The 12,031-nt window shown below is 38.0% G+C and overlaps 1 protein-coding gene across 7 annotated transcripts in view; it reads right to left on the minus strand.

Annotated features, from left to right (window-relative positions):
* Positions 1-12,031, minus strand: part of DIP2C (disco interacting protein 2 homolog C) — a 337,417-nt gene that overhangs the window by 74,085 nt on the left and 251,301 nt on the right. For all 7 annotated transcript variants that reach the window (XM_068934312.1, XM_068934308.1, XM_068934309.1 and 4 more), the window contains 7 exons: positions 10,956-11,058; positions 10,518-10,582; positions 8,551-8,644; positions 8,324-8,443; positions 7,371-7,485; positions 3,337-3,476; positions 1,596-1,732 (listed from right to left, as the gene is read on the minus strand). In XM_068934312.1, coding sequence (XP_068790413.1) covers positions 1,596-1,732; positions 3,337-3,476; positions 7,371-7,485; positions 8,324-8,443; positions 8,551-8,644; positions 10,518-10,582; positions 10,956-11,058 — 774 coding nt within the window. The remainder of the gene's footprint in view (positions 1-1,595; positions 1,733-3,336; positions 3,477-7,370; positions 7,486-8,323; positions 8,444-8,550; positions 8,645-10,517; positions 10,583-10,955; positions 11,059-12,031) is intronic.

Consider the following 12,031-nt stretch of genomic DNA (forward strand, 5'->3'; position numbering starts at 1 on the left):
TTATTCTGCTTATCTTATCCTAACTACCATAGTTTTGTCCTTTTGGCATATGAGCTACTTTGGGTTGCATTCGGATATAGCCACACTTTCCTACAGTCTCTTCTTTAAACTGAAAGAGTCTAAATGCAAGTTATTTAAGTGGAAGACCATGAAATTAGTGTCCTTCAAGGCTCATCTGAAAAGAAAGGTCAAATTCTGCTGTCAGATGCACATGGATGACTCTTACTGAACAGATTTAAAACTTCTACATCCTCAGCCGTAATTCATCTCAGGAGCAGAAAACTCTCTGACTCTCAGTATTCCCTGCTACACGAATTAGACACTAAAATTAAAAAAAAAAGTCCCAATGGAGGAGAACCCTTAAGAACATGCTTAACTTTAAGGAATGGTCCCTGCTGACTCAATGGCAATTTATTTGCTTGCAATTAAGAATAAGTTTAACTGTCCTGCTAAACTGCTGACCCAGTTACCAGTTATGAACGATTTTTTACGGTAAGTACTCCAAAATGAGTATTTTCTACCTTTCTACCATGAAATCCGTCAAATCCAGGATTACTGTTCACACTGCGTAATGCTAATTGCTCTTGTAGCACAGCAATCAGTGATCCACAAACCGCACATCACAATAGCATGGTGGGATTCCTGGCTTCAACAGCACGATGGAAAACTATATCCATCAGTCTCCACTAATTACTTGGGGTATAGCGCTTACAACGTTCCGATCTGCATACTGAAAGCTGAAACCATTTTGCTGGAGAAATTAGCCATGTTTAGACTACAAAAAATGGTAATATTAGAAAGAGCATTTTTTTAAGGAAAATGTAAATGCATTATTCTTATTTTTTTCCCCCATATATTAAAGGAAAAAGGATCAGAACGTAATTTAAGAACATTTTCTGCTCAGTTTTCTCACTATTTCTCCAAGCTGTCCAGCCTTTCATACTGGTTTCAACAGAAGTTAACAGTAAGAAGTGAGCAGGGAAAATGGAGTTATGAATACAGCAGTCTAAAGTGGAGCTGAAACGTCCTGGAAAACAGAGTCTGCAAAAAGCAAAAGAGCTTTCCCTTAAGACAATTCAAATAGAAGGGACTAAATAGGAAAGGGTAACTTCGTTATTCAGATATTTCTTGAAGATACCTGTCAGGATTCTGTAGAAACGCAAAGCTTTAATGCTGGCTGGGCTGTGGACATGTTGAAAACTGCTTTTTAAAGATACAGAGCAGTATTCCTACTGTTTGCAACAATCATGTTCTGCAGGTAGCTAGCTCAGGCACTTGCACAATATTAGCTTTTGAACTTTGTCCTGCTTCCTGCTTTCCTTTGGATTGTTTCATCCCCGCATATCTTCTTTCAGAACTAGAGTAAAAGCTCCTCAGAGCCAGAACTGAACGCCCGTAAAGATCTGTTATTGCGCTTAATGAAAAGGGATTCAGTGCCGATTAGCTGGCTACAGTACCCAAGGTCCAAGCCACAAACATTGATTATTGCTGATATTCTCTTATTATTACAGCCAATATTTTATGTAAAACGCTATCCTCTAACAGAAAAGAGCTAAAAAGGAAGGTTTCTATATAGCAGTTTTTCCTCAGCTTACCTCAAAAGTATTTTTGGTCATGCCCGAGAGTCCATAATATGATGTACCCGTTGCAATAGCACATACACAAAGCTCTCCTATTTCATCCGTTTTACAGAGCTGAGGAATTCCATCTGGCTTCACTGAACACATTATAGCTAGAGGAAGAGCAAAGAACTTTAAAAAATATTATAAAATTAACTACAGAGTAATATAAATGCTGCAGGAAAGACATTACAGGGGAGTTGACATAAACAAATAAATTATATGTAGATGTTAATGTCTAACAAACATTTTTTCAAACACTAAAGTGTTCAACATTAACAAACTAATATTTACACAAAGAATGAAAAGATTTTTATGTAAACCCAGTCTTTGCACTGAAAACAAAATCTAATTTGCCTTGCTTTCTAAAATTATCAGTTGATTGGTAATATCTCTGCAAAGTGCGATTGCGTTCTCAGTTCTGCATTCTGAAGACATGATTTGCTCCCATCGGTGCAATATGAAATATTCTAGATGAGACCTTGATCGTACTTATACTGCCAGTGAGAGAGAGGCAACCAGGCAATTCACCTCTCCCTAAGTAACACCATATGAAAGATTAAGATATTCCAGCAGACTAGTACAGCTGTTTTGCTAAGAATTTCTCAGAGCTCAGACTTCCTCTCACTGGTTTTGCAGAACTGTGGAGACAGTAGGAGCTAAAGCAGAGGGATTAGAAAGCACTGCTTTGAGGAAGAAGCAGGTTTACCTGTGAGCCATGTGAATAAGAATCAGGTATGCTGCTTTAGCTATAATCCCTGTAGTAAGAGTCCAGCATGAGCACAGACTTTGCGATTGAGAGACAATATGGTGAATAGGGGAGACCAGAAACAAACCAAAATATCTTTTAAGTACAAGTGTAAAGAATCTTGAATGACCTTTCGCTCTCTCTGAGGATAAAAAGGAGAGTGCACGCCTCGTATCAGAGTTTGTAGAATGAAGTACATAATTGTACACCTAGAATAGTATTTTATATGATAACTTTTAGACAATGACCAATCTCCTCTTCCTTTATTTTAAGTTGTTCAGCTGAAATTTTGTAAGATGCGTACTTTAGGTTTTATTCATTTGGTGCATAACAGATATTCAGTTATGAAAAACTGCAGTATTATCTTTTCCAATCTCTATAACATTTCACTTAAAATCTAGCTCATATGAAAAATCTTATCTCCATCTTTAGAAGCAGATGCTTCATTCTGTTTTTATCAATATGAACGGTTCAGTCATACCTCCTCTTCCTGACAACCAGGTCTTCGCACAAGATTTTGGGAAAACTTCTGCAAGCCTTTTGCTAGCAATCTTTTACAATATGAATCTCAGCTGGGTCAGACGCATGTACTATTTACATCCCCCAGACGTAGGACTCCAGCTTTCTTATTTTCTGTATCAGTATCTCCTAGTCTATGAATTGATGCTCTGACATTGTGCCAGATTGTTCGAAGAGTGCTGCTAATGTGTGTAAAGTGATCCACTGAGGTAACCACAGAGAGGAAATCCTAGGATTTCCAAATCATGAACATAATGTTCATGATTACATAATGTTTTTGGACTAAATTTCTTTGAAACATACATATTCTAATCCTAAACCCTGTTATCTAATGGCAAAGTACGCCCACCTATGACTTTATACAGTAAATTAATTAAAATAATGAATCTATTCATAGTTAGTATGAATCCATTCATAGTTAGTTTTAAAGAAAGTTGTTCCAATCCTCACCTCCTGGCATCACTAGGCCAACATCCTGTACAGTAAGAACGGAAAGTTTTTCTTCAGAATCCACTCGAATCACCCCGTAAGTGAGACCATGCATGGAGAGGACTCCTCTGCCTGGGGGCTGATTGCTGTCATCTGTTGGCCTGCAAATATGGTTTGTAGGATGAGTGGACGACAGTGTACACCATCAGGTAAACGTAAGCATTTCCCTATTCTTACTGGAGCACTGTTGCACTTTACTATCTTTATTTTTATGCATAAAATTTAAATAAAAACAAATTATGCTAAATTACCCCACGAAAATTAAAACACATTACACCTTCCTCATTCATGGCCACAATCGTGTGGACACAGCATCTTTGTAACTCACTGGCTTGCTCAAAATCAGTTCCAACATACTGTATGATTCCACAGCGTAGCACAAGCTCTCTGCCAACCTGTTGCAGTACAGAACTGCAGGCTGTATCTGTGAACACAATTATACGTATATGTAGAGTGTTGGTTGAGCAAATTAATGTTGACCTATGCAAGTTATTAAGCCAGAGTAAAATGTCAGATTCTTACACCGCCCTGCACTTGCAAATGCAAAACCGGAGGCTAACGTGAGGCTGATTTGGTTATGGATAACGCATCCGTGTAGAGCAGACAGATTCCAGCTATTTTCAAGACTGATGAAATAGCCGATATTCCCTTCAAGATTGTGAATTTTTCATAAATAATCCATTACAACACAACTACTTCTTCTCTGATAATGTCCTTTTATATGACATTTCTCCTCTACTGTGCTTGAAATACTAGATGGGCCTTAGCCAATCATGCTCATGTAAGACTGGCAGTGATCGGTACTATAAATTTCAATTAATAGGTTTTATGAGGTGTATTTCTCAAGTGACATTGTCAACAAAGAAAGATGTGGGCATGCTTGAAAATGCATTAGAGCATAACAAATGGAGCTAGTAAACAAGCAGCAGTAATAAATAACATTCCCATCATATAAAAGGAACTTTCAATTACACTATTGATCAACTTTCTCTCACCCTTTTCCCCCAAAACATACACTTTATGGCTTAGGACCTCTTAAACACGAAAACAGAATGCCTGTCTCTAACAGGCACACACAGCTTCTCACAACCGTCTTAAGAGGAGAGGCCAGCTAGACTTTCACACACATTTTCTAGAGTTATTTATCACATCCAAAGACCGCTAAAAAAGAGAGCAGGAGCAGATGTGACAGACACTGGCCGCAGGTACAGCAGTAGGGGTGGGAGGGAGAGAAGCTGGAGGCACCAGGCCTGTTCGCATCGTGTTGGAAGACTAGCCAATGGAGTTAAACCCGGTATAGCCTGCGTCTAGGTACCAGCTCTGTTTAAGCCGGCAAGAGGTGCAGCGCACTAGAAGCAGGTTTGCAGAATGAAGTTGGTGCTGAGGACCCCGAGTCCACACAACAGGCCCTTCACAGCTGTTATTTCAGAATACTTCTGGTATTCTGGTAGTCTGAGGTGGGTCCTGGAGTCACCAGCTAAAATGTGCTTGAACAGCCTCTTGCAGGCAGCTAGTTAGCTTACACCAAAAGGGGAAACAGAGGACCAGGATTCAGGAGTGAAGTGGGGAGGTAAGCGGTCTGACAGTATAGGTACACCCTTCTTGGAAGGTATCTGGTCAACAATAATCCTGGAATATGTCTTATTTTGTCCTATGCACTTTCAAAATAAGTATCTCTGACAAGCAGAAGGAAGGAAATCGCTTGGAAAGAAGATGGGACACAAACAGCCCCATTCCAATGTATTTATAATTTATTTTAAAGTCCTTTTATTTACACATTCAATATTTCTAAGCAGGATTTGACATTCTTTAAGAATGTCTACTAGAAAAAGGAAGATAAATCTTGTGAGTAAGATGGGAGCAAAAAGACAAAGGTATAATTACACCTACTTCATATGTTAAGCGATTGCAGGTAGCCCACCAGACAAACCCCTACCCCTCAGTTTCCTCAACTGTGAAATGGGGACAATGTGTACTTTTCAAAGCTTATTTGTTCATACTGAATAGCCGTAGAGCATTTTGAGAACAGATACCACTACCTTTTGCAGATGCAACTAATTTTACCATTATTTTCTGTCATTAGTTTAAGTGGGCACAGATCCGTATTTAAACTTCGGAACTCCCTTAGCTCAGAGTCACATACAGTACACCAAAGGGGAAAACCACAAATAACTTGACCACTATTTACATGAGATATTCCTTTAAATATGAGGCTTTATGCTTCAGTTCTAAGCCTAAAGTAGCTATTACTCTTTTTCTAAATTACAAGGGTATTTCAATAGAGGGCTGGTTTTCTTACTCTGCTTTGTAGGAAGATCAGTAAAAATACACCATAGATTATGAAGGAGTTGGAGCATTAATAGGGAGCTCTCTGGATCTGTGATCTCTAGGGAGTCATTTTAATGTATCCTTCAGCTGTAACTCTTTGAAACTTGTATGATAATGACTTTACTGTCAGTGGAGACGGCTTGAATAAAATAAAAAATATTAAAGCTTCCAAGTTCAGCTAATATTATCCTACCACTACACAGACTGTACAAAAAGCAGATGAGTGTTCAGTAACGTTCGCTGTAGTAAGAACAGCTTCGCAATTACATAGTGAGGCACTGAAGATAAAAATGCTTTTTTTTGAATCATCAACCATTTTATGTGTTAATAATTTTCTTATGCAAGCCCTCAATGCTAGTTAATTTGAAAATGGATCTCTAGCACTTCAGCTGGATATAAGCACAGAATTTAAGTCTAGAAAGGGCAAGCCAGCCACCGCCATTGAGATGCAGCAGACTGAGCTCTCCTGCTTCTGAGCCTGCAATCTGGGGCAGTATCTAGGTCTAACAGAGGAAATGAAAACTCTCCTGCTAATCCGTGTTCAGCACAAGCAACGTACTCTGCATTTACAAGCAACAGCTAATTCCAGGGTAAGAGGGAGAGCAGGTCGGCACAGCCTACACCAGCAAAATCCATCCTAAGGAAAGAGCTCCATGAGAGCTGTCCATGAGACAGGGCTGAGACCAGGTTTGAGGCTGGCAGAGCTGAACAAAGTGCTCTCTGAGACAGTGCAGTTTACAGAAAGAAGACTAACCTGGACAGGATGAGTCACTGATAGATAGTTTTCAAGTTAATAATGAAGTGGCTGAAAGACAACCACGTTGGTGGCTTGTGTCTTTCTTCCTGTGATGTTTCATTGGAAAGACAATTGAAAATCTAGTTAAATTTCACTTGGACATTATATTTTAAACTTTGTGGCAAGAAGTATTTTATTAATACTATTGCAGTGCTTTGCAGTTTTATACTGCATGTTTTAACATGTGAAACAATTACAAATGGCTGTAAGAATCTGAACTCAAAATCAAAGCACCTACCATTCAAGGGGCAGCTTTTGCACAATTTTGCCAAAATAGGCAACAGTTAACGTCATTTACTGTGTGTCACAACACTCTGGACAGGTGACTGCTTCGTACTGACATTCATACACATAAGGCTTACTGGTTTTACCAGAATTTATCAATTTCATTTTTAGGCACAAATCCCACAGACTCAAAGGAAATTTCCAGATGACTACTGAGAGTCTATGAATGCTTAAGAAGTGACAGTTAGCCAAAAACAACCTGCAGAATGTCGTAATTCTCTTTAAACACACTAGTTTAAAGCATGATTTTCCTCTACAGCAATTCTATTTAAATTCCCACATTTTAATTAATTGTATGCTTATGGTGGCATTTTGTCCACGTCTTTTTACAGAACTAGCTTTTGCATTTAAAACTGTTGCATTTACAATTACAGAAATGGGAGCTATGTTATAAAGTACTCTGAAGCTAAACTGTTATTCTCCAAATTTGCCTTGTATGTCCTCTTTGGACATAAATAAAATGAAAACTAAACGTGTCAGTCAGAAGTTAGGTATGCAGATTCAATCTTGAATAAATTTTTCATTTATTTTCAAATTACCATAGATACTCTACAGTGTGTTTAATTCAACTTTTGTAACACAGTACCTTCGAATAGCCACAGTGAGAGCTTCCGGTGAGCTAGCACAGGGACAAATGACCTCCTGTCTGAGACCTTTACTTTGGAAGACATTGAGAAATGCATCACAGGAAGAAATAGACCCTGGGGTAAGGAAAAAAAAATCAGAGGAGAAAAATAATCTGATTTCTGAAGTGATGCTATTCAAACTGCAAGCATACTTAATGCATATATAGGCTTTTCAGGACAAAAAGTTTATAAAGGACCTATGTGACACTGAGAAAGAAGTCTTTCTATAGTTACAACTATATATACATACGTATATATACAGTTGTGTATACACACAGTGAATAAAGATTAATTTTTGAGCATAAAGTCCTTTCACTGTACTTACGTAGAAAAGCCATTATTGATAGATTTACAATATGAATTTCATTACAGGTTTTTTTTTTTGAAATGAGGCAAATTAAAGAATTAATTTAGAAGCTCAAAGCAAGCTACTATAAAAAAGCAGGACGTCTATACCTTGGTATCTTAAATAATATAGAGAAAGAGTTCATACCACTAATTGTCATGAAGTGATCCAGATGCAGTTCTCTAGAGTATTATAACTATTTCCCCAAAATTTTCAGTGATACATACATCTGGGTGCCATCATTCAGGAGCAAATGTTCTGACCCTTTCTATAGCTTAACATTATTTACTCAACCCTTTACATATGGCTGTCATGTTAAACAAAACTGGATTTACTGCAACTTAACGTTATGTGGAATATCAAGTTTGCTTCAGGATTAGCTAAAGAAAAATATATTTTAAAAAATCCAAAATTAATTACTGTTTCCATAAAAATTGTGTAGTTTGCAGTAGATAAACCTGATACTTTGTTAAACATTATAGCTAAGATGACCGCAGATTGGAACTTTAAATGTAAGATAGAAAATATGTGTCCTGTTCTCTGCTGGACTGCAGAAGCATCACTTACATGGGTTTGCACCATCAGCCACTATTAGCATACGTAGTGAGGAAAGGTTGATGTCTCTCTGATCTCGATGTGCCACCAATGCCCAGTGCATGTCTCTGGATTTTACACAAGCAACTTTTGCTGCAATAAGAATGGAAAGTTATTTTAGCTACAGCTTCAGGTTTACGAGGAACTCATCCTTTTGATTTTGTCTTCAAAACATACCTTTGTATATCCTTGTCCCTTACCTTTGTATTGACAGACTTTCTGTATCCATGACAGTGGATTCACTTTCATTAAGGAATATGGAATACTTATAACATGCATCATGTTCATGACACTCTGAAATCAAGTCAAATAAATGGCTTTTATTTAATAATCACAGAAATGATTTATTTGTGATACGGGCAGGGGCATCTATCCTAGTTGCTGTCTGCATGCTTTATTGCCAATGGTGACATTTCTTTTCCTATCAAGATATCTGCATTAAGACGAAATGAACCCATCACTTTATAATGCTGTAATAAAGGATTAAGGATTTAGACTGATCAGATCATAACTTCAAAGCAGTAGCGAAAAAATGTAAAAGAATTTTTGTCCTATTTATACTCTCAGCTATTTATTTTACATAGCAAAATTACAAAAACTATATAAAAATATGCCCAGCTTTCGAGTGACTGCAGCCCTTGTTTGCTGCATAGGTTAATATCACCCCCTTGTCTGATAGACTCCAGTTCATAAGAAGACTTTTTATTCAAAAGGCTAAGTAACAGCAACCTATGTATCTAAAGAAACCCATCTTTGCAAAGACTGAAAAACTACTAACAGTAGTGGGAAAAAGAGAGTAGGCACAGAAAGTGTAGTCACAGATTAAGCAGGGAACAATTTATTTTAACAGAAAATAAACGAAGGGCTTTTTGTGCCCTGCTCCAGGGGAAGCTAATTCCAGTACATTTCCTGAAAAGGTCATGAAAAGTTGCAGGAAGTTTGGAAAAGAAAGTGAGTGAAGCCAATGGCAGCAAACAAACAGATCCCTTCATTTGAAGCAGTCAATTCCTTTAGCAATTTCTCATGTGTTACAACTGAACAAACAGCTTGTAAATGAGCTGCTGCCATACCTCTGTTACCATTTAAAATCATGTTCTGAGGGCAACCAATCTCTGCTCCTAGTAGATCAGGTTAAACACGGTGTTTGTTTTGGAGAACTTAGGTTTTTGAAACCAAGTTCCTGACACAGGTAAATATCCCACTGGATTAGTCACCTAAACCTCTGCAGGATGGAGACCACAAAAGATACTTCCCTTTTCAGTCTGGCACAGGTGCTGGTACAGGAAAAGTAGTCACTTGCAACAAAGGAAGTTCAGACCAACACTAATAGCAAAGGAAGCCATAGGAAAGCTCTGTCAGGTGTTTACTTCCAACAGCAGTGATAAAGCTGGTTTTATAATATATTTATGGGCATAATGCCTAATAAGCTGTTCCTGCCCCAGAATTTTTACTACTGCCCTTTGATATTAGGGGCAGCATAGCATTGCATGAGAAATGGGTATCAGCTCCCTGGGAATCACAGCATGCAGGGCCTGTCCAACCCGCGAGTCCCAAATAACAACCCTTCAAAACTTCACTTCTGTTCTTAAAACGGTCAGTGAAGAGCATTCCCTAAGACACCAACTGCAGCAGCACCTTTGGAAGCAATCTTTAGAAACACATAAGTTTCCTTCCACGTAAATCAGAGAAGACAATCAAACAGCAAGTAGACAATTTATGCAACTTAAAGCATCAGAAATGCGTCAGTGTAATAGAGACACCAGCTGGCCGGAGGTCTCATAGGTGGAGACCCTTGCCCGTGGCAGTAGAGTTATGTCATTGTATCGTGTTCTCACAGAAGCAAGTATTAACACTTTTGATTTGTTTCTTACATAAAGTCAGATCTCAAAAACATACACCAGTAAGATCAGAATGACATGGTAAGAATGGGGCCAGAGTACTTGACATGAAGCATTAAGACACTCTGGCATCTTTACTATGCTCACTACGGGTGAGCTATAGCATAGAATTGTGGGTTGCAAGTCAGGTGTTTTTTGCTTTCAAAGCAGAAAAATTTATATTAGAACCCTAAGAAACCTTAGGACATCCTAGTTTGTGATGGTAATAAGCATATTAAGTTAGTTTATTTTCAAATATTCACACAAAATAATAAAAAAGACATGCTTACCGTAAGAATCCCATGCCATAAACCAACATCCTTCTTGAAATCTAATACATTCACAATTGTTTCAGCTGTCCAATAAAAACAAAACACAGTTTAGTTTTTAGAGCATGGCATTGACTCAAGGCAAACCCACTCAAAGGAAGGAAATAGAGCAAGCTTCAGTATAACATGACTGATGACCTCAAAGCTCAACTTTCAGAGTAAGTCTCAACTGTAGGATTTGTCTTGGCTAGCACATTATTTGTCTTCTCTTTGGTACTTCTCATAAAGATATTTTAAACGGGTGTGCATTTTCTAAAAGCAATGAAAAAAATTCAATTTTTTAAATCTAGAAGCATTTAACACAGATCTATGTGAAACATAAGACAGGAGCATGGTGAGCAACAAATCACAGTTCACACTTGGTTTTAGCGATGAAACAGGGGGAAGCGTCTTCCATACCTTCTGTGTACCCACATGCCTGTGTCAGAGCTTGGCAGTGCGTCAGCAGTGCAATCCTTGTCACAGTCACCCCAAGCACACTTCCATCTTTACATGTTTTGTACTAAAAAGAAATAAGTAGGGAAGAGTCAATATACTTTTAAAGTGTTTGCTGTGTAGGTGAACGATGGATACACGACTCTATTTTAAGAAGGTAGCAGTATTGTTCAGTTTGGGAGGCTTTTTTTTTTTTAAAACGTATTACTTTCAGATTGGATCTCTTTTTGACTGAAGCTTTCCAGGCGTAGTGTCAGAAATCTCTCAGCTGTTTGAATACAGGCATGATGCAAAATAATTGGAAGAATTCTAATCATGCTAATGACTAATGGACTGGCTAGATTTAGCAGAGAATAACCTAGTTCAGTCTGCTCAATGTTCACTTGTTAGATTTTATAGGCAAACTAATAAACATGAACTTCTCCCTTCTGTGTCATATACTACATGGGCATGCTGGCAGGATCGTTGTCGATGCTGCTATAATAATCTACATAGGAATATTTATGCAATCTGAAAAACGCAAGAGCTGCTTTGACTGCAGGAGTATGAAAAAGTCATGAGAAAGCAGAAGAAGAAAAACAGGTGGGAGAATCACTGTTGACGATCATGGTAATTTTTGCAACTTTATGCAAGAGTTTAAAAACTGTTACTGGCAATTAAATTAAATTAAACATTTATCTTTCTTCATGATGAAGATAATCAGCAAGATTGAAAAGCAGGCATTTCTGCCTTTTAACCCAGTGTTCTGACTGTGCAAAGATGGGAAATGCCTTTACTCCATTCACTTGAACTTATTACCTTTGAACAGTCATTTAAATTCAACACTAACATGACTGAATTTAAGACATTTGAGTCTATTCCGAAGTGGGAGCAAAGAAAGGAAAACTAATAAAGACAAAAATTAAAATTAACAGGATTGCTTGTTTTTTGCCTTCCTGATGGTGGTCTTTCAGGAGAGAGTGTGACCCACAAAGCAGCTGGTGACTGGCAAGCTTTGGAACAAGAAGTTCCTTCTGTTCCCAAGGGCCTGAAGGTTTTCA

The sequence above is a fragment of the Struthio camelus genome, chromosome 2 (genome assembly GCF_040807025.1).
Source record: "Struthio camelus isolate bStrCam1 chromosome 2, bStrCam1.hap1, whole genome shotgun sequence".
NCBI lineage: Eukaryota > Metazoa > Chordata > Aves > Struthioniformes > Struthionidae > Struthio > Struthio camelus.